We start from the raw sequence: 26,328 nt of genomic DNA, 5'->3' as shown, positions 1-26,328 counted from the left end.
CCTAAAGAAGCTCACTGCCCAACCCAGCCTAATACTGCCCGGTCTCCCTTCTGCCTCACTAATCTGAAACTCTGGAGAGATTGGTATTCGTTGCCATTACCACTTGACTGAAGGCTAACAAACTCGGTGACACCCACCAATCTGAGTGTGATAAAAGATACACCACAGAAACAGTTCATGATTCCAAAATCCTAAGTAATGCTCACCGCTGATGCCTCCCATCCATTCTCATAGATCTCTCTGCTGCCTTCAATGCAGTGAACCAACCCTCTCTTCCAAATTCTTGCTCACCTAGGAGTCTAGAATCCTCCCCGACCTGCTGCACCACTTCCACTACATTTATTGACACTCTGGCACCTCCACCATCCCCCTCTTTCCCAGTAGGGGCTCCCAAAAGATTTTACTATACACTGCCTCCTTCAGCCAACTCATTCATTGTTTGCCTTCACTTAATCTTTAATCGACAATACTAAAATGTTTTCTTCTTCCGTTTCAACATGGACTGCTCCTCCCACAACACCAACTGACTCTCTACAAGGCTTAACTGCCCGATGCTTAAATCCTCAAAATCCAAAGTGATATTCCTACCCAACCCTGCCAACATCAATCTAATTCTCCCCTCTTAATTCCATTGACCTGGATTGTCTCCCCCTTTATTACTCAAGGCTCAGAACCTAAGGGTCTTCTTTGACAGTGATTTCAAATGTCATCAGTACATGTCGTTTGTTAGAACTGCTGGAGGCCAAACCCAACCCCTCCCAACCCTATCTACTCCCCCTCCACTAAAACTCGGATCTCCACTCTAGTCCCCAGAAACTGAACTCCTGCACAAGCCTTCTCCCTGGGCCTCCCACTCTACTCAGTTATTCCTCTCAACCAAATTCCAGACTTTTCCACCCCCATCATTCATTTCTCACAATTCTCATCTTCTTCGGTTCAGCGGCTCCATATAGGTGGGCTTTCCATACAAAATCACTCCCTGATTTTTAAATCCATCCACAGATGTGTCTCCAACAATATAGCCGACTATCTCCAGCTGCTCTCCCAATTGCTTCTGAGAATTCAAGCCATTCTCAACTATACTGTACCCTGCTCCCTCCAGCATTCCCTCCACTTTAGCTCACGTTCACTCCTGTTGCAACACCCCCGCCAAAGCACTACCCTCAGAGAGGTGTATGAACACATCCCCATTGAAGTAGGCTTCAAAATGACCCTAAAGTGTTACCTCCTCTCTCTCTCTCTCTCTCTATATATATATATATCTCAAAGCATCCCACAGAAGCCAACAGAAGCACAGTGTTCTCATCCCTCACCCACAATTTCCTATGCCTACTGAAACGTGTGTATGCATATGGCAATATCACATTACATTGTATGTTTCATATTATAGTTGTGTGTCAGGCTACTTTGTCCCCTCTCAACATTCCCTGTTGCTCCATGAACAGGATTGGTATCTTCCTTTATAATCTTGCTGTCAATATTGTAAAGCACCTAGTAACAGAATTGCTAGTCCTACCGATGTGCCCCATTGTACAGTGTTTCTGTTCAAAGTACTTTGTTCTCTATGATACATATGTATGTAAACACTTACTTGAAAAACGCAATCAGGAGATTCACCATGATGATATAACTAGCAAAGCAGTAGATGGCCTGCAGAATTGGTGTCAGCCATGTTCCAGGACCACAGAGTTGAGGCACTGCTGAGTTGTTGGCACATACTTTAGTAGATAAAAGAAAGAAAAAACAGATTTGAGAAGAAAAAGAAAATCACAGTTTCTGTACTATACAAACACTAAAGACGGGCACTCCACTGAAAAGGAACTACACTTCTTGGTTTCCGTATAAGCCAACCATTCAACTTAGAACCAATCACAATTTTCTGATTTGCTATATCAAAATTAGGAGTGCACAATATTTTGTGATGAAACCATACAAAGCAGGAGCCTAAGGATTCACCTGTATAAAGAAATTAAGAAAGTGAGAAATAAGCTGCTTATCCCCTCGGCAGGAAAGAATTTTGTCGTGAGTAGTGTGACAAATCCCATGGTATTGTCACATCTTCCATGGGGGAAGCACCTTTCCATGAAGCTAGGGAGGTGAGGCCCCTACCCGACAGTCCCCCTGGGGGTGGTACTCAGCGGGTGGCTCTCATCAGAGGGGGGTCCTTCATGGGAATGGTGACAATGGCCCTGGGAGAATGCAATATTCATCCCATTCTTTGGTGTCCCCACATTCCGTAACCCCCACTGAAGTGCCTTTGGTCCCCCACACCATTATTTGTTATGGTTTAGTAGAGGACACCCTTAGAAACACTGGGATATGGAAGAGGGAGACTCATCCAAGCACGATGCAAAACATCCTGTGACGATGAAGGTGAAGCAAGGAGGCAAAGGCCCACCACGGAACCAACACACGCAGTGAAGCTGCCCAAAGGCAAAGCTAATGAAAAAATGATAGGACTTACTAGGTTGTTGAGCAACCAGACCTGGAGGAGCTGGGAAGGAGACGCTACTCCCGTTACTAGAAACCTGAACATTGGAGGCCAGGACATGACTGCCACAGGCACATGGGAGGTCTGAATGAGGCAGACCTGATCAGTGGCAGAGACACAGGAAGCAAGTCCAGCGAAGACAGCCCAAGAACAGCGATGCAGGCAGCCAATGGCAAGAGAGGTACCAGTGCAGTGGAGCCGCGAGGAGAAGGATGTTGAGCATGGCAGAAGCAAAGAAGCAGCATTCCAACCACAGAAGAAACCAGAGCCCTCCCAGAGAGTGCCCAAAGGTAGGGAAAGTGCCCAGCCGGTCTAGGGGGCTGTGAGGGAGCTGAAGGAGCTCATGCAAACATATTGAAAAGTCCAAGGGGGTGAGAATGAGAATATACAATATAATACATAAGAGCATCCAAAAGAGCACAAGCGGTGACAAAGAGAAGATACAATATAATATGATCTTTGCAAAACTTGAAGATTACAAGAGGAAGCAGTCAAATAGAGACAACCATCATAAATTCAATAAGAACATCCCGAAGAGCACAAGCGGGTGAGAGAGACTATACAATATAATTTGAACAGTGTGACGCAGATAAACACATCCTGAGGGACACAAAGAAATAACAAAAGAGGCAAACAGATACAAACATTGGGAGTACACATAGAGGGGACAATACCTGGCAGGGGAGTATACCAGGTTTGTCCACGTGGACACTAAGTAATGAATGGACAAGGATCTAGCCAAATCAAAGGAACTGGGTCTGGGACCCAGAGGAGTATGGGCAAAACCCACCAGTGGAATATATAAGGGTCAAGGACCCACCTAAATACATGAAGAATTATAACCAGCGGGCTGAAGACCAAACTAGGATCTCTGAAGTTGAAGGTTGTGGAAATCAAGTCTGGCAGGTGAGTAAATCAGACTTGATAGATACACTGTTGGAAAAGTCTACAGTAAGGCCTGGGAGGTTAGTGAGCCAGACCTGCCAAGAGACTTGAAAAGATTATTTTTGTGCTACAAACTTGCGAACTGGGGAGGGGGGAATTCCCCAGAGGATTTGGTAAAGAAAGTTATTGTGAAAACAAGTAGAACCCAGGAAGAGGTTCCCTCCGGGAGATCAGGGAACTAGATTATATTTAACTTGGCAAAATCTATGAACAGTGTTGTGAACAAGAGGAACCAGAAACACACAAAGAAGGTCCCTCCAGGAGGACAGGGAACTGGGTTCTCTTTAAATTGGATGAACAGTGAACATTGAACTGTATACATTCTTTTGCACTTTGGTGTCAGCATCCAGAACGGGATAAGTCTCCTTCTGTAATTAAGAAGATACCCATTTTCCTTTGAATGTGTAAGGGACGGAAATAGTATTAAAACACAGGACGGTGGACATCTTTTTGTTTGACTGACATCCTGACCGGGTCCATAGTATTCTTCTGTTGAGACAGGGCAACCCCTCATAGGAGGTAAGGACAGTTAGGCCTTTACCCAACCCCTTTCTTTAAGGCAAATAAAAGTCTATAATAATAATTTCCACCAAACTTGTGTCAAGTTTCTTACTTCAACACCGTTACAGTAGGCATAGCGCCACCTCCAACTTTTAGGCCAGTCCTTTGCAGCACATAATGTCATTGCCAAATTGTTATTGGGAACTTTTGGGACTGGCATGCAAGTTACTGATCCAGCCATGGATTGCACAACTAGCCCTAAGTTGTTTGTCTTAATGTTGCAACATGATCGCTCTCTGGGTGGGCCATCTGCACTTAGAGTAAACTACTGGGGTTAGTATAAATCAGAGAAAAATTACTTTTGTGCCAGACAAGTTTCTGTTGTCTAAGGTCAGCAAAGATGGAATAGCATCGATTTGGCCACAGCTCCATAAATGCTCTTTACTGCACAGTGTTTTACATTAGCTGCAGTTGGGATTACTGCAGGTTTGTAAATGAAAGGGCAAATCAAACAACTTAATGTCACCTTAAGACAACAAATATTACCTGTGCCTCACACTAGCAAAATTGTGTTTTCTGTGTTAATAGATCTACATTGTCTTACTGTTATGGTAGTTTAGCTGTAGGCAGAATCAAAGTTTGGGGCGTGCAGTCTAATTTTGATTGGAGTCGTGGTTCTGATGTATGTACTTTGGGACTAGATAATGTAATAGTGTTCCTGTCGGGTGCACTTCTTGTCAAGTTATCCTATTTGATGGGATGCCGGGGTGGCATACCGTGCTGTTGCCCCTTCACATTTAGGAATTTCAAAGTGCTATAATGCCTGCTCTGGGCTGGTATGGTGCATTTCCCATTTGGGCAGGGCCATTTTATCATTGCCCTAAGGCAGAGAAAGTATACGTCTCCTCTAGGCCACTCCCTTTACACCCATAAACTGAATTCAGCTTTCGTTGTGAACCCCTGCTACAGACTAGGCCTTTCGCTTTGCTTACCCTAGGACAGCATTGGTTTAACCTTAGCGTGGACAAGATTCGGGTTGGTCGAGGGCACTGTAGTTTTTCTGTGAATTAGGGTAGAGTTAATTTGACGGTGGAGATTCACTTGAGTGACATCCCTTTAAGACGACAGAGTAACTGTTCCCCAATCTGTAAAAGTGTTTGCTTTATAAGAGAATTGGCACTGTAGTTTTTCCCTATCCCACTACAAGTATATTTCACCTAATGTCAGGGCAGCCTATAGTCACTTCAAGCTTTAGTAAGGTAGCAGGGACAGTAAGACTAAACTGAAGCGGATTTAGTGTGCTTTTGCTCACTGTGAGGAACAAGAGGCGAGTGCAGGGGTTTCCCTGGCAAAATCATTGTGTACTGCCACTTTATTGTGGCAGTGAGGGTTTTTCAAAAAGTGAAGTAGTGGCAGGTCAGCACATCCACATACCAGGACTAGTCGGGGCTTCTATTAAGGAGGTATGTCTAGCACTCTGAAAAGGCCTTTATATAGCGCATACGAAAGTATATGTAAATCAATGGGAAATCAATAATTATACCAACGGCAAAGACAATGTTGCTTTACACTGAGCACTGTATGTCTGCCTGGAGCTTGAGTGGTAGAGGTCGATCTGAACTAGAACATCATTTCCCTGGCCCGGCACACCGGGGGCTGCCTTTAATTTATCTGTATTTTCTGCTTCAATTGTAAACAATGTAGATTTGTCCATAGCTATATGTGAGAAACCGGACTATTCTCCCACACACTTCCTCGGGATCTTCCATTCAGGTGGTGAGGGAAGGGCCATTACTTTTGGATCTCGACCGTGGGGGTGGACAAGCGAGGGAGGATTACCTAAGTGGAAGGTCACAAGGGATTGGGAGGAGGATACCCAAGGGCGAGACATGGCATTTCCCCAATCCCGAAACTTCCCGCCAACCTACTCTCCCTCAGCCTTTATGGTGTATTTCCAATCTCACCCCAACTCATCCTCCTCATTTCCAACAAATCCTGAGACAAGGAAGAGGCAGCTAAGAGCAGTAAAGATAGAACATAGGAATAAAATGTGGAGAATAAGGGAAACCTAGCCTACAAAGAACTCAAGTTGTCCCACTTGACCGGTGTTTCACTATAAAAGGTGTGGTCTTACACAAATGGATAAGCAACTAGGAGAGCAAGCAGAAGAGCGAGTTGGAAGCAGAGCTGGGACATCAGAGCTTCCCAGGACCAGAGGCCAGAGACCAGGATGCAAAGAAGCTGAAAAGATACAGTTCGTAATAGCAGAAACGTGGTGAGGGAGTCCGCGTATGAGAGCCAAAAGGCATGCTGGTGTCCTGCAGAAACTGCCGATGCAAGTGCTCGTTCCCCTGGGCCAGTGAGACAGCCAGGAGGGTCCACAAGCATCCCCAAACATGTTTCAGCCTGGTCAGGCGGCATCAGTGAGGCATAGCTTGAGTCTCGATGCCCAACAGGCACGTGAGACCCAAGCTACTCCTCACTGGCTGAAACATGTTTGGGGATGCTTGTGGTCTCGTGCAGAAGGAATGTGACCAAGCAGTCTGGAATGGACTGCCCCTTTTCAGGTGGGACCAAGCCTGATTTGTATATGGTCTTCCCCTTTTGTAATGGCTTGGCAGACGAAGAACGATGGTCTGGAGGGTTGCCCAGAGCAATGCCAGAGGTTAGGATTAATTACAAACCTTCCAGCCATCACTTCGTTTGTTTTGCCTCATTCTTAACCTCCCTGAATGCTCTTTGATTTTATGAAAAGGAGAGAGGAACATACATTGGTGATTTTCTTCCCCGTCCTTTCCTCAAAAGAGATGCATTTACACAATTAGGTTGTTTGACTTATTGAATGAATAGTTGCTAAACTGAGTGAGTGATTACTTATAGGCAGCATTTTATTTACAAACCATGCCAGAATAAAAATATATTTACAAGATGCAGACTTAATCCATCAAAACCACCTGAAACCATACTGAGTGACCCAAAATATATGTTTGCAGGTTCTCAATGTTTTGATTAGGGCCTAAGCCAACCCCCACCCCCAATTTCTTATCCTACTTAGACCACTGACTTTGACCAACATCTCACTTGAACCTTCTGTTGCTTTTGATGCTGTTGATGACCTCATTTTGCTTAACATACTCTTTGATCCTATAGTATAGCAAAAATATTCACAGGCTGCAGCACTGGGGCCATTTTTCCCTACAGTGGAGACTCATAGTTATGGTCCCCCCCCCCCCCCTGCTAAGGGTAAGATGTGTGCTCTTGGAGGGCAGTCTTTCCTTGGTCACCTGAAATGAACTAATGATTTCACTACAACTCCCATAATTCTTAGAGACTGCATTAGCAATTTAATTGGATTCACCTGAAGTGAAAGGCAACACAGCCTCCCTGAAGAGTGTTGGGACACAAATGCGCTAGGAGGAGGAGAACAGCAGCCCAAATGCAGCATAAGGGATCCAGCCGTGTGAATATTTGAAGGAGGAGAACAGCAGTACCAATGCAGCATAAGGGATCTAACCCTGTGAATATTTTTGCAACAATTGGGATCTAACCCAGTGCATTGGACACTTTGGGATTTAACCCATTTATTCTTTTTCTTTTTTCAGGTACTATATTGGCCAGGAATTGGAGTGCGCGCCTCACCCCTCTTTTTTACATGATCTTTGATCCAGCTGCATCATTTGTTCCCCATCTCCCATCTTGGCTGTCAGTCCCAACTTCACAACATGTGATAAATCACTGCTTTTCATGCCTCTAAACGACATGTCCTCACCTTTATCATGTTCCTTTGAACTATTGCTCCTCATTTCTAATGGGTCTGCATCTCTATTTTCTTCCCACTCTCCAACTTATTTTTAATCATGCTACCGGATAACCCCTTAAGCTTTCTCAGTCTTCCCATGTCCCCCTCGCCAATATTAATCTCTCTTAGTGGGCCCCTATTTCTGCCTCATATATACACTGTTGTGTTCTCCGCCTGGTTTCCAATTAGGTTTGTGGCTTAGCACTGCCATACTGTTCTTTTTTGGTTTACTTCTATCCCTCAAACTAATGACATCACTCTGTCTTTCAGTTCCGTCTGACTGTAAACTCAAGCTCCATGTGCTCCATTTTGAACTTAACATTCCTAAACTGTGGCAAATGCTTTGTTTTTCCCCCTCTTTCTAATCCTTCTACATTTTGCATTTTCTGATAACTTATCCTCTTGCACAGCTCTTCATGCTGACTCAATATCTGTTCTATTGTACCCATTTGATTCAATTTTATGCAACTTTTTGGTGATAATTTCATATACATCAATAAACATTTATGGTAACCCTAAAAAAAGAGCAAGCGTGACTCTACTCCATAAAGAGTCTGTAGGACCTATGATGAAGTCACCGTGCCACAACAGCAATGGGAGACTGGGGAGCTCTGGGCGCCAGTGGGAGCCACCTTGAAGGCAGTAAATGGGCGATTCCCAAGAGCTCCTCTAGTTCACCCTTTGCTGACAAGAGAGAATTAGAAAACATATGCATCCTGCAGATATTCAAAAGAAACGCCATAGCCAGTGTAGAAAAAACCCTCCCTCACACACAGCCAAGGAGAGAAAGTAAAACAAGGCACCTCGCCTGAACGAGATCCACCACTCCTTAGACGGAGCACGAGTTTCACTGTGGCGCACACATTAGTGAAATAACTTCCTGACAGTGATGGGGGACCGGGCTGTAGAACAAAACAGAAGGCAGAAACACGTGCTCACATTTCTCATGATTGTGAACAACAGCCTTGACTGAACAGTATGTGATCAGAGTGGGGTGCACTTCCCAGTGGCAGGGGGTGTGCAGGATGACATAATTCACCCACTTAATTCTAACCTGTGCAGTTGCCAAACTTTGTATTCTACAATTACTCTTACCTAGAGGTGAGACCCACAAGTGCAGGTGAGTGTGCGCACCCAATCAGAACTAAGGAACAAACAAATCAGCCAATCCTGGCCAATATTATGCCAATCACCCTATTATTCATACTATAAAATCCAGCAACACTCCACTAGTGGTGTGGGGGAAGCACGGATTGCCAGTGTGCAGAGATTGAGGTGAGCAAGAGGCTGTGGAGTAGCAGTAGTGATAGAATGAGCAGAAAGTCTTTTTGCCACACCCTGCATACCCAGAAACTCTACAACACAGAAAACACTGCCTACCTCCTATCTGCCAGTCTGGAAGACACCTTGAACACTCTGGCTCCCAGAGGGACATGTGACTAGTATTTCATTTTAAATGCTTTTATCACCTAATCCTTAACTCTCAGAGGATTGTGTGCACTATCTGAGGGTAGTTTCCTCCTTGGGACCACAACATCCAGGGACCCTGAATGCATCCTGTCTACAAGTCTTAAAAACTATCTTGAGTACTTTGACTCCCAGTGGTGCATGTGCCACACTGTCTCCCTTCTTATTAATTATCCCCTTAGCGTCTAGCCTGGCGTCTGCAACGAAGGGCCAAAAGAAGCTAAGGGCAACTCCCTGTTTGGGTACCCTAGGGCTGGAAAAGGCATAGGTCCTGAGCCTCTGCTCATGCCAGGATTTTGCTGTGGTCGCCTTTTGCCCGCCTCCTTTCGACCCAGTGACTCTCCACTCATTACAGAGCTGTTACCTTGAAGGTCAAACTGTCATTTAGTTGCCCACACCCCCATTGTAGCCCAACTCAGAACTTGTACCAGCTTCTTCTCAGCCAGTCCTTTCCCATTCGCACTTGCCCCCTTCTCATGCCGCTCATTCATCTACCCTCCAGAGTGTCCCCTTACCTACTTCTTTTATCCTCCATTGTGCAAATTGGCTTTTCTCCCTTTGTCCTTCTACTCACTCTTCTACTCCCCTTATTTGATAGCCTTCATCCACAACTTATTCAAACTTCTACTTCACTCATCTGAGCACTATCTCCTGCTTCACCTGCTCCTATCAAACAAAATGCTCCAGTTCTCTTAGTATCTTTATCCTCACCTATTCCCCTCACCTTCTAGCTATCACAGATACCTGTAATTCACCTCATGACCTGGCTGCACTAGCAGCTCCCCACAGTAGCCTGGCTACCTTAACTCACTCTCCCTTTCGGGTGGGGAATAGTGGTTGAGTGGAGTTCTTTATCATTGAGGCCCTTGGCACTGCCCCTTGCCCTCTTCCGATATCACCTCTTCCTCTTTAGAATATGCCACTATTCAATTGTTCCCTCCTTCTCCACTCACTGTTCTGGCTCTCTTTTCAAACCCCTGGTCTCCTCAACAACTCCTTCCCTGACCTGAACCTTCTCCTCCCATGACATTCCATTGTCAAGTTGGGGGGGCTTCAATCTACCCAAGCACTCTGCAGCCACCTACCTTGAACGTAACTCCCACCGGTCTGTCCACTCCCCCTGCTCCCTCCATAATTAGTCTACCCAATCTGGTGGGAACTCTCTTCACCTTGTCTCTTTCTCTACTTCACTTTCCTCCACCCTTTGATCCCCCTCCTTCTGATCATGCCATTGTTAACTTTAAAGTCTTAGTCCTAACACCCTGTACACCTCAGACTATTAGCCAAGTCGCCTTTATTTTCTATGGATGATTGTAGGAATTTTGACATTTCATTGCTTACCATCAATTTCATATGCAAACATTTCACCGAAGATCATCCAGTAAGGTTCAAAAAGGATGTCTCTTGCAAGAGACCATGATGGTTCTTCATGAGGATACAGAATTGCTTTCCTCGGAACTCCATAAGCGAAAATTACAAGAATCATAATCGCCACGATAGGAAACATGTTTCTCACCTATAAGAAAATGCACTAGTGAATTCACAAACAATTCCCAATGCTTTAAATGATATACTAATGCAGTACTAGTACTCATTTGTTTAAATATGCCAAGCATTCATCTTTCGTTCATTACAATAAACCATCAGAAAGAGATTCTGGGGGTATCATCTGCTGCCATTGTTTCAACATACACCTTAATATATTTATCGTGGATTTGGAAAGTCTCAATCATATTCTTATTTGATCTGCATTCGTTTCTGCAGAGACAGGCAACAAGGAACATTGTACACACTATTTTACTGGCTACACAGTTTAACTAAAGGCTTACGTTGAGAAATCATAAATTTGATGGCATACCAAAATAGCGATGTTGGACCACAGAGAGGGAGGGTAATATCAAGGCAATCCACCAATGGTCAATGCTTTGGCCTCAGCAACCTCTGTGTCCACTAGTCCCCGGGGATCTGTCATCCAGGTGTCCAGAACACGGCCTTCGCTTTTGAAGCCAGTTCCTGGGGGTGGACCAGTGCAGGAGGATTACCTGGTTGAGGGGTCCTCAGGGAGTGGAAGTGGGACACCAGAGGGTGAGATGCAGTATCCCCTTCCCAATAACACCTTTTTCTCATCTTACCAGATAGGATACCTAGGAATTCAACCCCCTCCACCCACACTTCTCCGACACAAACACTTTCTCATGGACAGTTCACTATGAGCGACAACAGACTAACACCAGACCCTTAAACTGGACATGTCCCAACACCATGGACATGTAAGGACAGGCATTTAAACATTATTACACACACCAGACTTCCATCACACTTCCTCACATGGATACAAGGTGGAGCGCAAAAGCACATTCTGAGCAAGGCAAACCACACGAGGAAACAACAGTTCCAAGATGTCAATTTAATACAAGGAGAAAGACTGCAAGACCAGAGTGTGGCGCAAGGAAGGAAGTACCTGTGACCTCTAAAGAGTGTTACTTTTGTGAGATTTGGAAAGTAAGAAACCGAAAGACCAGAGACTAAGGCTGATCAAACCTGCACAGTGTGTCTGAGGTTCCTGGGGCTCTCCCACATGGATAACCAAGGCGGGAAGGAGCGATTGCCACTTTGGAACTGTCCCTGGCTCCTACAATAAAGCGGCATCAGAAAAGACAGCACAGCCAGTGAGTCAGAGAGACGGATACCAAACCAGAGTGTGTTTCGAACCAAAGTTGCAAGCAGCAACATTGTACAAAGAGAACAGTGTGTGAGGCGCTTGCAAAGAGTGACACGAATATAAGTGGAAACTAAAAGGAGTAGCTGAACTTTATAATTGAAAATATACAATACACTGAGTGCTCCGGCTCAAATTGAGTGCTCATTTGAAGGTCTTTGTTAGGTATCCAACTGATGCTGAGTGTGAGGAAAAGGAAAATTGAGATCGAAGTGGTCATGCAATGGGTCAAGCTAACCCCTGGTCACATTCGAAAGTCTGATATTTTAAAGTACATCACAATTGGTCTGAGACCGGCTGAGGGGGATACAGGGTGAACAACCAAATTGAATACAAAAAAGGAAAATCATGTTTTTGTGTTGTTTTTGTATACCAGACCCTCTGAGTCAAGAGACTCGCAAGAAGTAAAGAGGCCTGGACACAGAAGGTCTTGAACTGTGAAAATGGAACTGTAACCTTGTGACGCACAAACCAGAGTGTGTGCTTTGCTCGAGTGAACCGCCTTGTCCTGTGCCGAAAACGTGGGGAAGGGAGGCCAAAAGCCCGAACTTCCTGACTTATCATTTTGTGAACACTTCTTTCTTTTTCATGAACATCACCCCACATTATTTGTAAATTAGTAGCAAGGATTGGCAATAGGTGTTTTAGTGTAGGCCTTTTTAATTGGACAAGACTTCACTAGGACTACGTTATTATTATTTGATGGTCGTAGCTTGCTACCATCTGTAGATTTAGGTTAAGATAAGCGTTTATCTCACCCTTGTGAAAGTTCAACAAACAACCTTGAACTGTTGTCAGTTGTGTCTGTCTTACTGTTGATACCATACCTTCCTTACAGGAGTGAATGGTGGGGGGGAGAGTTATGGATGCTAAACATAATTGGCGTATCTCAGTGGTTTTTAGATTTTGCATCAGAGCTATAAAATCCCTTCCACTAACTGTTTTCCCACTCAACTTCAAAGGTTTCGCATAAGAGAAAGTGTTTTAATAACTGAAGGAAAAGGTGACAGGGGCATGTCCAGGGAGAATTGAGGGGGAGCCTGTCTCTAGCTCTCTAGTGTCTCTTGAGCCATGCATGAACATTGGTGCTACTCTTTCTGAACCAATGCCTATCAGCTTCTGCCCTTGCCAGGTCTTTTTTTCTAATGTTTGCAGACAATGCGAAGGCCAGCATGCACCAACTCCTCTGAAAACTGGCATGACTCATGAGTCCCCGAGATGCAGTACAAAGCACAGGAATGGGTTCCAGGATGAGGACAACAGCTGGTGGCACCTTCAGCTGGCCCAGATTGTTGATTCAGTGCCGAAATGACTTTGTAGGTAGTTTCTGGATGCCTGCAGCAACCCACGGCCAAGCATCCTACTGCCTTTTCTTGTTCACCCTGCTGCTGGGAGCCTTTTGTTCAGGTTCCCTCTTCTCCTGGAAAACTCCCTCGCCATATGTTTTACTCTTGGCTTGAAGGTAGAGACCCTCGGAGGAGATTCTGTTTCTTTTCTGTATTGCTGAGGCTTTCGTTGGCCGAGGGTCTCAGCCCTGGAGAGGTGAATTGTACAAACCACACCTGTGGAGAAGAGCCGTCTACTTACCAGGTTGTTTCAGGCCCCTGGAGTCCTTTACACCGAATCTGCTGACTTGATTACTTACCTTAGGGTCATAGGAATGGTGATTATTGACAAAATGCACTCCTGCGTGGTCCCCTAGTCCGTGGCAGTGATTCCTGGAAGGCAAGTGCTAACCACGGTTCCCCATAGACTTGAATTGGGGGCATCCTCCTGTTTGGCAACTTCTTCATCCAAGGTCACTCTTCCGACCTTTGGAACACTTTCTTTGGGTCACCTTTGGGCTTCCCCAGGGTTGATCGCTGCAGCATCTGCACCTGTGAGGTAGAACTGTACAGTGTGGATGGGCCTTTAACTTTTACAATGATCTCCTCAGGAACTTTGAACTGAAACTGCACCTCGCCCTAAAAGGGACTCCCTAGATGTTCAGTAACTCTGGACTAAGATTCACTTTTTAAATACTTAATATGATTTTCGATTAATGTTTAAAGTAAACACTTTCATTTCTGCAATCGCAAATGTCCTTGAAACACTGTAACTGCAATTGGTAACATTGTTTATATTTAGAAATGTAGCAGGGACTACACTATTGTTGAAACATTCATTGAGTCTTAGACTCTGTTGCTAAAGTTCGCAGTTGTTCCATCCTCTCGGACGCCTTAAAGTATTGTTCTGAGCAACTGGGCATTAATACTGTTGTAAGGTCCTAGGAGGTCTAAAGTAATTGTAAGTTGTGTTTCAGGCCAGGGGATTGTAAATCAAGTTTTACTTTGGGTTACATTGGGTTTCCCTTCTTAATCCCTCACCCTGCCATATGTGTTTGATGCTCAGATCTACTAGGGCTGTCTCTTTAGGACACTGCACTTAGTTATGCAGACTGCTAGGTGCTTGCCTACTTGTTGGGTTGTGTGGTACCCTGGTTCTCCACACCAGCTGTTATTTAATGTTTGGTGCTTGCCCTTGACAAAGGATCCAAATATAGTCATCAGGATTATGAGAGTCCTTGTATAGGTATTACTGTTTTATAATATACTGCTACCTTTTTAATACTGTGTATTCATGTTGAAGTACTGATAACATATGCGTGACTTCAGTATACCAATTTGATGTATTTTGTGGATTTGTGTGTGTGGACTAATTGTACCTCTGTGACGATCTATCACCCCTACCCGAGAGCTAATCCTTCTCACTCTGACCACACTACCCACATTTACGAGATTTGTCTTCCCTTTATTGTCAGATGTTTTAGCCTTCCCTCTAGGGTTAGTGGTTGTACCATCCTCAGAGAGTGGTACAAAAACTGCCTTAACAGGAACCAGCAAGGAGACTTTTGAAGGGAGAGTAGAACAAGTAGGACATACTCTTTAGGGATGTGATTCCTGCAGAACTCACAAAATGTTCAGGAAACAGTTTTAGAGTAGAATTCTTTTTTAAAAAGTGCTTTCCAATAGGATACACCAAACAAGAAAGATTTGCAGTTACAGTTACAAGACGAAGGAGATGTCAAAGGTTATGCGTAGTCAACACAAGTGGCAGTTGCATGCAGCTTGCACCAAATCCAACCTGTCATTGTCGCTTTAGCAAAGAACAGTGTGGCTTTTTGTTGATTCTGCCACTACTATTCCTGATTTTATGCATCTGGACCAGTTTCTACTTTTGCCTCCGAGGGTAAGAGAACAATGAAACATTAATGGAGCATACTCTCCAGCTATTGCCTTGGACCAAAATAAAAAACAATGTGCACACCTTTGTGCATATCAATAGATCTTAAACAAACACACTTGCTTTATACAACACCAGTGAGTACCAGTCCACCCTCACGCCACAGGGAGTATTCTTTCTTATGCAAAGAGATTCAGTAGACTTCTATGTATTACGGCATAGACTAGATTCTTCTAGCTTCTAGGTCTACGTATGCATGCTGTGCTAGCCCATGCTGGAGGAATCAACAACAAAATGACAAATAATGTTTGATGATCAAAGTTAGTACAGCAAACATGTATTTCACATTGAATGGCCAGTTGCAACTGTTAGTGGAACCAATAGAAAGTGTGAATAACCACTCTAGCAGTTATTTCCATTCATGGGCATGAAGAGTGACTGGATTAAAAAAGTTCAGCTGGACCAGTCGTTTGCATGATCCTGTGCCAAAGATGCACTTTAGCCTCTCCTGCAATCCATGCAAGAGTGTAAAGGTACAAGGACAAGAAATGTCAATATTAATGGCACTAAAGCCATTGCCATCATTAGTCATAGAACTCTTGATTCCTTTTCTAGGATCAACAGCCATTCAGATGTGCAGTATTAGCAGGGCAGTTGGAGCACCAACAGGTGAAGAGTCCTTACAGCCTATTTGCATGCCTCAGCCAATAGGAACATTTGGATGCAAAATAAATGAAGATCCAGAGAACAGCTTGGAACTAAGCAAAGGTGATAAACATTTGAAGGAGTAATCCCTTCCTCTTCACTGCAATCTATCAAGCCTCCAGCGGGCACATTAGCACTTTCACCATTTCACAATAGACAATGAGACTTTGGAAGGCATAGAGAAGCAAGGAACACCACTCCCTGCTCCCCTGGGGTGCACAGCTGTACCCTTGCTAGTCCACTAATCTGTAGTGCTACGGCTCCCAAGGGGGAGCCTTTCGCTGTGAGACTAGGGAGGTGAGCTTGCTCCGCAATACCCTCCCTAGCAGTAGAGGTAAGCGGGACCCCACCGGGAGAGACTCCCCTCTTTTGGGACAAGGACTCCCATTCTGGTGAAACACTCCTTAGGAGCCATACCAATGGTACACTTTTACAACCATTCAGAGAAGAGAAACATGAAGAACATGCTAAGATGTGTTACTGTAATCAAGAAATAATAGTTATCCCTTTAAGAGACAGATCACCTTGGAGACTGGGAAAAGGGAGAGAAAGCCAGTGAGATTCAAGTTTGCTTGCAGGTGTGTGCAGAGGATGCGCAGCGTCATCCTATTCCAGAGCTGAACCTGGAAGGAGACTCTGACCTGTAGCTTCAGCCAGAGAATGCACGGAGAGAGACTGACATGGACGCGAGACACCCTTACTGGAAGAAGGAAATAAGTGGTGGCATGACCGAGAACCAGAGATGGACTCATAGGTCCATAAATAATGCAGAGACCACCATAGAGCTGACACGGAGCGTGCAGACAGAGGAGAAGTTGGAAAAGCTGTGGCTGCAAGCATGGAGACTACAGAAGGTCAACCTGACACGGAACAGGATTGTCCCAAACAAGTTAGAACCCTGGTGATGCTATCCTGGTACACCACAGATAACAGGGAAGAAGATGGGCAACCCAGAAGGGGACAGAGTTATTATAAGAATGCTCATACTCGTCCCAGTCAAAAGCTGTTGGGATTGAGTGAAAATAAAGAGAATCATTACTCTAACACACCCTAGTCACCCCAGCATGAAGTAACTGACATCAAGTCAAACCAAAAACCCTGAGACGTTGTAGAATAGGAAACTTTGTGAGAGGGGGGAAATTACAGAGTCACGTGGGACCAACATTAAGCATCAAACCCAAAACAGAATTAAAAACTGTGATATAAAGTTTGAAACCCCAAGAAGTCAAGAGAGAGGTGTTCAGTATTGGATAACATTGCCTTATGAGAAGAAAAGGACACATACAAATATAAGAGAAAAGGGTCATAAGGACCAGAAGAGTAAACCAAAGCAAGAGAGGATTATACATTTGAAGAGTGCTATATCAGAACTGTATGACTTAACAAGAGTATTTGCCCAGAACCACTTGAGGATAACTTATTGAGTTGAATTGGACAGAATATCAACCTACAGGAGAAGGGAGTCATTCTCCTCATGTTTGTTGTTATAGTAGTGGTAGGGCCAGAGCAGGTTAGTTTGGACAATGGACTGATTCCGAGTTGGACTTTCACCGATGATGGATGAGAACCTTAGCTTGTTGTGTTAGGTAGGGACGCCTTACAGCCTAGGGAAAGTTAGGCATTACCCTTTTGGTTTAATAAAACTATCAGTGAAATGGTTAACTAGAGTCTGTGTCCTCTTTCAGACTCACCACAGTAGCCATTGCAGCTAAGTCACAGCTGCTATGTTGATCAATACAGGACCAGTTAAGAATCCAGGACTGCACCAGTATAGCCCCCTGACATAGTGACCAGTCAGAAGAAATTACCCTAATCATTGATGCATCATAATTCGCTTTGCACAAGGTCTGCCAAAAAAAGTGCCCCCTTACCTGGTCATACTTGTGCAACAGCTGGGTGTAACCTGGCATGTGGGCCACACATTTATTTAATTAAGATTACATGGAAAATAATGTATTTTTGCCAAAAACGCGTACAAAACATTTTAACATCGATTTGCAGAGTGGAGGACCAGTGTCCTTAACAATGTGAGAGAGATGTGGACATAAGACCAGATGATGCAGGGGAGGTAGAAACATGAACCATGGGACATGAACAGTAGAGCATGATATAGGAACGGGATAGTGGAGGAAGTGCTAAGTTTTAGTATCAATGGGTGAGGGATAAGGGCTGTGGCATTGTCGTAGAGAGCTAGCAGGAGAGCGTAACGGGTATATGTAGTTCGTAGCATTCCAGATCAGCCTTGGATTCCAACAGAGGTCCAAGTTTAATTGAAGGGGTTTAAGTATAATCAAGGTAAGAGACAAAATCAGAGTCCTCAAGCTTGCCCTTCTCTTCTTCGGATGGTCTTTTAGTAACACTGCTCCTAATTTATTTGCTGCTCTATACCAGGTGGTAATAATGCTACCTTGAGTCTAGGGCCAATACAGTGCCAAACCTTGCTTCCTTCTATGTTTCAGTCCCAGGTGAAAAAAAAGTGTCTTGACAGTGAAGTTCAGCTACAATGTGGCTGTCCATACACACCATCAGGCTCATGTACAAGTCGGAGCAAGAGCAGTGTGAAGGAGGGTAAAGTGCCTCCACACATGACCCTTAGTGTTGCTTAGTCACTGCTTTCAGAAGGATGCAACAACCACAGACAGTGTACAGGTACCAACTTACTACCCTAATATGCTGCAAGATACATTACAATCTGCCACATAAGAGGTCAGGCCACTGTCGCTCACATCACAGTATTGCATGTTAAGTGTGCAACTATACTGTGATGGCTAAGATGAAGCCGATATGCTCCAAGTGACTGGTTCAGTGTTCTAAGTGGGCTCCGGCATTACAGATAGTAATGCAGCAGAAGTCTTCTTTAAATATGCCGTTAACATGCTTTTGCCTATTTTTGATGGAAGATTACACAAGAAGATGTTATGCATGTTGGAATCTCACCAAAAGTGATACAAGACTTTGCCAATCTTTGGCACTATGTTGGTGCCTCATCGTATGAGTATTGTCAGCCAGTTGCTTTCAGTACAGTTATGTTTCCAAAAATAATTTGTTTTTGGCTGTCTTTAGCCCGAATCCTATGGACTCTTCCTCCGCTGCTAAGCTTGGGGGGTGTGGGAGGCGGGATCAGGTGGGGAACTGAGGCAGCACGTTCGAGCTTCGTGCACACTCAGGCTGCTTAGGTACGGGGACACAGTTCAATGGTGCAGCTGGTCTCACACCACTCTGGCAAAGGCTTTAAGAAATAAAAAGGATTCTCAAAATAAATGTCTCTTGTCAAAACACAGACTTCCTCTGCCTTGAAACAAAAGTTCACTTTACTTGTCAAAACACACAGACTTCTCATACTTGTCACTTTGGGGTTTCCCTTCTCCAAGCTTTTATCGTCAAAGGCATTCAAAACGGCATGGAGTTTTACTTAAACCATACCGGACCACTTCGACTTTCACGGTACTACCTTCTTTCCCATTGTCTGCTGGTACTTGTAGTTCCTTTTGTCACTGGTACAGTTAGTTCAATATTCAATATTTCAGATTTCTTATTCTCATTGGGTTCCCTCCGCCAGGATCAAACCATGTAGGGTCTCCCCCTGTCAGGCTCGGATCTATACTTTTCTAATTCGTTTTCAAGCGCTCCCAAACCTCAATGCCAGTCTTTTGTCAGTTTCATTAACTCACTGATTGGGGTTGGAGTCTTTCAATCTTTGCGCTGGTTTAATATTGGAGTCAAGAAGGTCACTAATACAGTTACAACATCTACCCAAGTCCCAGAGTGCATCAGTGTTCAAATGATATTTCTCCTGGGGTCAGGGTCTTACCACCTGCCCCTCAAGAGCCTGGGTCTTTGAGTCTGACCCAGGGGAGGAGTTCTGGGCTGGGCACTGTCAGGCAGCCTTAACTGCCCTTGGATTATCCTTCTGGATGCATAGGTTCCCCACCACACTGCAGCCTCTCTTCCTGGGCTTATAGGCTCAGTGTTCCGGCAGCCCTTCCTACACCAAGCCTTCCAGGGTTGCTTAAGCCCTGGCTCCTTCCTCCTGGCTTCTCAGCTTCCTTCAGCATCCCCAGCTTGCTCAGAGTGTGCCTGAGTGTCTGACCTTTTATACTCTTTAAAAGAATTGATTGGAGTCAGGTGTAAGTAGTTGTCCCTCCCTGCCTGCCTCTACCTGACCTCATTATCAGCACAAAACGGAGACTGCCTACAGGAATCCATTGCCCATAGATTCCTATGGGCAATCCTCAGGACTCCCATCTGCATCTTCTTAGTCCCAGTAATTGGACTTCTAGAATGGAAGTTGGGATTGTGGGAGTTGTAGGTTTTCCTGGAGATCATGGAAACCATTTAGGTTTTCGTCAGGGTGAAGGGGGCAAATGTATTGTGATGGGTGAACGGATTTTCTATTGGGTTTTAATTTCTCTGGTTGTTTTCTCCTTTTTCTTACAGAAAGGTACTGGGGTATGATGGGACTCTGCTGACAATATCCCATGACAACTGAGGGGATGTCGGGTATGGGTGTATCGAACAGGAGGAATACCATGTCTCACACAAGAGCATGTCTCCCATAGTCCCCAAGGACCCCCTGCCCAAGTGATCCTCCCTCAGCTGTCCGCCCCTAGGGTGCTCAGGGGATCCAAGAGCGATGGCCCTCCCCTGGCAACCTGAACAAAGGATCCCCGGGAATAACCTAGGAGAAACGCCTCAGGTTTCTCACAGCAACGACAATCATTGTCCCACTGTGTAACTTAGGTGGTCTCCTTTACTTACAAACCCGATACTCCCAGTACTCTATTGACTCTATCATCATCAACCCCACCTTCTCTGCTTTCTGCTGTCATGTACAGGTATCACTCCCCAAGTTTGTGATGTGCAGTAATGAGAGCCAGAGAAGAAGAGGTTGTTTGTAATGCGATAGGGGCAGGCTAGCAAGAGGGTGGGGAGTGCTGGGAGAGAACTGTAAAGTTGGAAAGCATACGAGGATAGGACAAAGTTATTGTTTCGGTGTGGGGGGATGAGGGTGTTGACTAGGTCTAGACAAATTGCCCCAGAACCGTGAATCCCAACAGGCTCAACTACTGGATTCGGGTGCATGCATGGGAGCCTTTGGGTGGATTCAAGTACTTGTGCAAGGATTAGGATGATCGCCCGAAGATTCAGGCATGATTTTGATGTTCTCATGTGATTGGAGTACTCACGCAACAAGGATTCATGTCAGTTCTTGGGTTGAAAGACAGCTCAGATGTCTATAAAGGAACATGCCACTTCCTTTTTCTTTTGTATGCTGAGTGTGATGAATCCTGCAGAGTCATCACTGATCCCCAGCCTAAAGTCTCCCCCCATGTGGCCAGAGAAAGGCAGCCGCTACCCGATCCGAACCCTGGGGGTGGCATTATGAGGGAGGATCACATGGGAGGAAATGGCTGTCAGGGTAATGTGGCGACTCCCTTATGAGGATCCTTTAATTCCCAAATATCTAATGGCATCCTGCCACTGTACAAGAACCTCCTATGAGAAAACCCAAATACCATTCTATGAAAAGTCACTTAAACAGAATAAGTTTCATACCTTGGAAAATCATGAATCAAATGTGACATCCTCTAATTATCATGATTCTGTCTTAGGTAGAAATTTTAACCCCAATGCCAAAGCACCTACCATTTACATAACATCTCATAACGCTTGATTACGTTTAGTTCAATTCTCCATCAAAACTAAATAACCATGGAAAACCTAAAACAACTATGGACTTCATGACCCATAATGCTTATGATACTGGGACGAAGAAAAGGAACTGATAGTCAATGATGATCAATGGTGCTACTAAGAAGACTGTGCAGTCTAGTTTAAAAAAAAAACACCTGAGCAGGACATTTAAAGGTGGAATAATTCACAGGTGGTAGAGGGAATAGCAGAAACAGAAGCTGTCAGGAGAGAAACCAACAGAGTCGCAAAAGCCACAGAGATATGGGAAGCAGTTGAAGCAGAATTGAAAGCGCCAGTAGAAGCAGACACAGGGAAAAAAGGTGTGCAGTTTTGCAGAGTACAAGCAGCAGGATGCAGAGTCAGCGAAGGTGGCAGCAGAGAAAGAAAGCCAGCTGTACGGTAGAGGTCTTCACATGGGATATTGGCATGGAGAAAGTTGGAACAAGAATTGCTACTAGAAGTTACTCGGGCAGGCGAGTAAACAACCGGGAAAGGGATAGGTTGTAGAAAGCAGAATGCATCCCTGGCAGGCAAGTAAACCAGGAAAGGGTTAAGTTGTAGAAAGTGAAACGTATTCCTGGCAGGGGAGTAAACCAGGAAAGAAAGGTTTTACTTTTAAGAAACGTGGTTGTGGTAAAAAGTGTTGTGAAATAAACTATGAACTTTATCATCCTGACAAACTGTTATATAACAAGAGACATCTGCTATGCTGTTCTGACAAGAGTATTATTCAGAAGAAATAATTGTGATGTTCTTATGACCACTCAACATCTTGTGAAGAATACTTGGTGGAAGAAACAGTTGCTTTGGTTTTCAACAAGGGTTTTGTGTAAGACACTAACTTTCCCATTTTAAAAGACCTTATTGGATGTAAAAGTCATTGTCACTGAACTGAATTTCATTGAAACAGAACTCTTTCAAAAGTCTTCCCGAATTGATTCAGGGGAAGGGAATCACACCCTGGTCACGAGGATTGCTCTGTGAGAGAACTATAAGTTTGAACGTTTGCACATTTTTGTTGAACTGAAAAGAGATACATTTACATTACGCACTTTGTATATGTTAGTGTGAGGGTCAGATATATTTGGATACAAGGTCATCTTTCTTTAGTTTTAGTCTGCTAGGCAGGAACATTCTCCTTAGGTTGGGGATAGATAGGCATTCATCTCACCCCTTTTTACTTTTAATAAATATGGGGAAAAAAACTGAGATAACTACAACTTTGTGTCCATCTCTCATTGCTGACGCCTCACATGAGTTTCACTGCAAAAAGGAAAGGGCTGGTCCAGGAGGAGAAATTTTTAGAGGGATATTAGTTAGCAATTTATTTTCTTGATGGGGTGCAGGATTGTGTTGTCTGAAACCTTTATTTTTGTAGGGGACATCTATTTTCTGAGTTTGTGAAGCCAATTTGGTTTAGAAGTCCTGTTTGTTTTGAGAAGCCATTATTTTATATCGATACTAGTTTATATACCCGGCGTTGCCCAGGTTTCATTTTCCCATAGGTGCTATTTGTTAGAAATACCTTAAGGTAGCTTTATGCTTTTCAGAAAGGGTCCATAAGAAAGGTGAAAAGAAAAATTCACTACATTTTTCGATTATTTAATATTTTAAAAATGTTTCCTTATAAAGACTACACAACACAATGTTTTGTTTTTCTTAAAAACTCATTCTGAAACTTATAACTGTAAGTGAGAACAACATGGAGATTCCTGAGCAGCAGGATGGGTGGCATGATGCCGACGGTGCCAGCAACTATGGACCTAAAGATTAATATACCCAAAGTACATGTTCATTGTAATGTTTATTTATAAAAAAATTTTGTTTTCCCAGTTGGAGCAAAGAAATACAACTGATTCGAGGAACCCACTCTAGAACATGCGACAAAACTGCCCATGGGAGAAACATGGAGATTCCAAGTTGATACCAGTGCACTTGATTGACTGGCCAAGTGCCTTGTTGATCGTGATACCGAAAGTCAGCCTAACCAGGAACTGTAGGCACTTGAAATTGAATGGCATGTCTGTCGGAATGAGTGGAATGCGGGGAATGAATACACCTACTTTTCCCTTCCCGGTCAACACAGTTGCTTCAATTACATTGGGCAGCAATTTTTAATGCACATCTTTGTGCCCTCACACAGCCTAGGTGGGTTGAGATTGTGAAGCAGCATGATGGGTGACCCAATTTTCAGTCAAAGGTGATGTGGTGGCAATTCGCGGGGTTCTAGTGAGTTCAGGAATTCTGTTGGGTAGTTTACGGTTTTGTTGGCACCCACCACCGTATCAACTGAGTTGTACTCAGTAACTGTGCCAGGAAGCATATCCTAAATCGGATTATTAAATTCATTGACAAAATAATTATTTGCAGCAAGGATGGTTGGAATGATACCTGCCTTCACCTTTGCCTCTCAGGTCCATTCGCCTTCCATACAGCTCATTTCCCATTCACCTTCGCCTTTCTCCTCGCTTACGCCTTCGCCTTTCTCCTCCTTTCAACTCTCATATGCCAACACATCACCAAGCCACAAAAACAATTGTTTACTTTTATATATAAATAATTAACAGTTCATTTTTTAAAGAAAATGTCAAGGTTGTGAAGGAAAAGATGGTATACTGCACATCAGTAAATACAGGGATCTTGGTGTGCAGTTAGACGTGGCAGTGTGGTCTGAAGAGGCAAATGCTTTGTTATACAGCATATTTGATGAAGTGGGAGAAACTAGCAATCTGCGTTCTTTCCAACAGATGCTGCTGCCGTTGGGGTTGATAATGGGACCAGTTATGGCACTGGTGTTGATGATTGTGCTGGGAGTGTCCTATGTTTCGTCTAAGGTGTGTGCATGACCAATTTTCCCCGGGTGCTGCCCAGCAACAGTACACAGAGAAATACCACCCTTCCAAGAATTAATAAGACACATGACACTATAGTTACCTGCCATTTGCTTTCTCTGTTCAGGAAGATCATTTATAAAAATGGTCTCTACATACTGGTCTAGCTCTGCTTACATTACTCCTACTACGCAGTCATGACCGTACAAACCTGTTAATTTGCCCTGTAAGGATTTTGGGTAGGCACAATTAATGCATAGCTTCTCCTACTTTAGCAATGCTAACATTACCCTAGAAGGGAAGAGCAAAATTGTAATATCTATTGATTGCCCTGGAAAGGTATATGGGTATGAATATATTTAGGGCACTACTCCTAGATAACATGCAGCACATTCATAAATCTACAATGCTTTGCAGGATATCTGTATTCTTGCCAAATGTACACAGTTTCATTGAGCATAGACTTTATAGGATGCTATGGTAACTCAGTTCTCACCTATGTTGAGAGCACTTGTATACATCATACCTAATAAACATACCTAATTTTAGGGGGTGGGGATGTTTGCTTTCTTGCACTGCAAAACAAGTTTATGCAGATTCATAGCATGTTCTTAAACCAAACCCAATATGAAGGTGTGGCTTTAAATATTGTTTGCATGCAAAGTATTGTTGTTAAGCAAGTATCCCTCTGATGGCTTTACTGCTCCAAAACCCAGTGGCAACTACCTTACCTTTTATTGAACCCTGTCAACTGGTATTGTGGACCAGCACAGGGGCTTCTAGTATGTTACACGATAAGGCACGCCATCTGTAATACCTGTTAGCAGTGCTGCTATTGTATTAACCTAAAACATGTTTTTTTTTTTTTAAAGGAGATCCCTGTGGAACTTCAGTGAGGCTTAAATTGGTTTAAATTTGGTTAGTGTGGAGTAAGTAAGCGTGGACAAAGCAACTATAATTTAGAAACTGTGTCCAGTCATTTCACTTTTTATGACAGAGGTACAAGCAGTGTTCTGATAGGAGTTTGGAATTTTATGATTTCTAGGGAGCAAAAATGTTAATTTCATTGCAATGGGAGTACTTTTTAGATGTACAGCAATATATTTTATTTCTAGAACAGATATGTTTTTGTTATCAGAATTTCTTTCCACCTAGAATTCATGCTTAATAAAAGATGCTTTTTGTCTTTAAAGTTCCTCTTCAGATCAGGCAGTATTATTATGTGAGCTCCTTCCAGTACCACTGATTCAAAAAATATCAGTGGAACTTCATGGTTGGAAGTAGGGAATAGGTCCCTGTGTATCAATTTTTCCTTTTTTGGCCATATTTTAATTCCCGTTTTTTGTTTGTAGTATTTTACTACCTTTAGGGAGTAAATGTGTCTTCTATGTCTCTTACCTATAAAGCTGTTTATGAATAATTGTTGTCACTGTTCTAGTCTCTTTGCAATTCAATGTTGATGGTAAGCAGTGGTGCAGGGTTTCTGATTATCATACTTTGTGGACAACAATTCTGATTCAATTATCCTCCTGTCACACACATAATAAGAGGCATGTTCTCCTGGCTCCTGAATGATTTCAATCCAGAGCACATTAACTCTTACTGGCATATTTTAGGGACATTCCTTATATTACCATTATTCTGTCTGGCAAACAATGTATCATGTCTACATTTTCTGCCAGTCACATGAGTTCTGAGCAGCAAAACTTGATTTTGTGTAACACATATGAGCATTTGTTTCTCTAGGGTGTGACAAACCTGAGGGTATTCACACTTCCACTCCCTTGGGGTCCTCTACAGAGGTGGCCAAGGAAAGGCCATCTCTCTTGGATCCTGACCCTCGGGGTGGAGCAGCGAGGGAGGATCACCTGGGTGGAGGGTCCGTGGGGATTGGCAGTAGGGTACCTTTAGGTGAGACACAATTTACCCCACTTGCCCATCAGAAGGAAACCTT

General features: G+C 43.8%; 1 protein-coding gene across 1 annotated transcript in view; it reads right to left on the bottom strand.

Moving 5' to 3' along the window:
* Window positions 1-26,328, bottom strand: part of LOC138504450 (transient receptor potential cation channel subfamily M member 7-like) — a 1,624,316-nt gene that overhangs the window by 694,651 nt on the left and 903,337 nt on the right. The window contains exons 22-23 of the mRNA XM_069624957.1: window positions 10,545-10,719; window positions 1,592-1,718 (exon numbers count right to left, since the gene is read on the bottom strand). Of these exons, the coding sequence (XP_069481058.1) occupies window positions 1,592-1,718; window positions 10,545-10,719 (302 nt within the window). The remainder of the gene's footprint in view (window positions 1-1,591; window positions 1,719-10,544; window positions 10,720-26,328) is intronic.

This window comes from Ambystoma mexicanum, chromosome 11 (genome assembly GCF_040938575.1).
Source record: "Ambystoma mexicanum isolate Mex_15411 chromosome 11, UKY_AmexF1_1, whole genome shotgun sequence".
Classification (NCBI taxonomy): domain Eukaryota; kingdom Metazoa; phylum Chordata; class Amphibia; order Caudata; family Ambystomatidae; genus Ambystoma; species Ambystoma mexicanum.
This window is presented reverse-complemented; position numbering and strand designations above follow the sequence as displayed.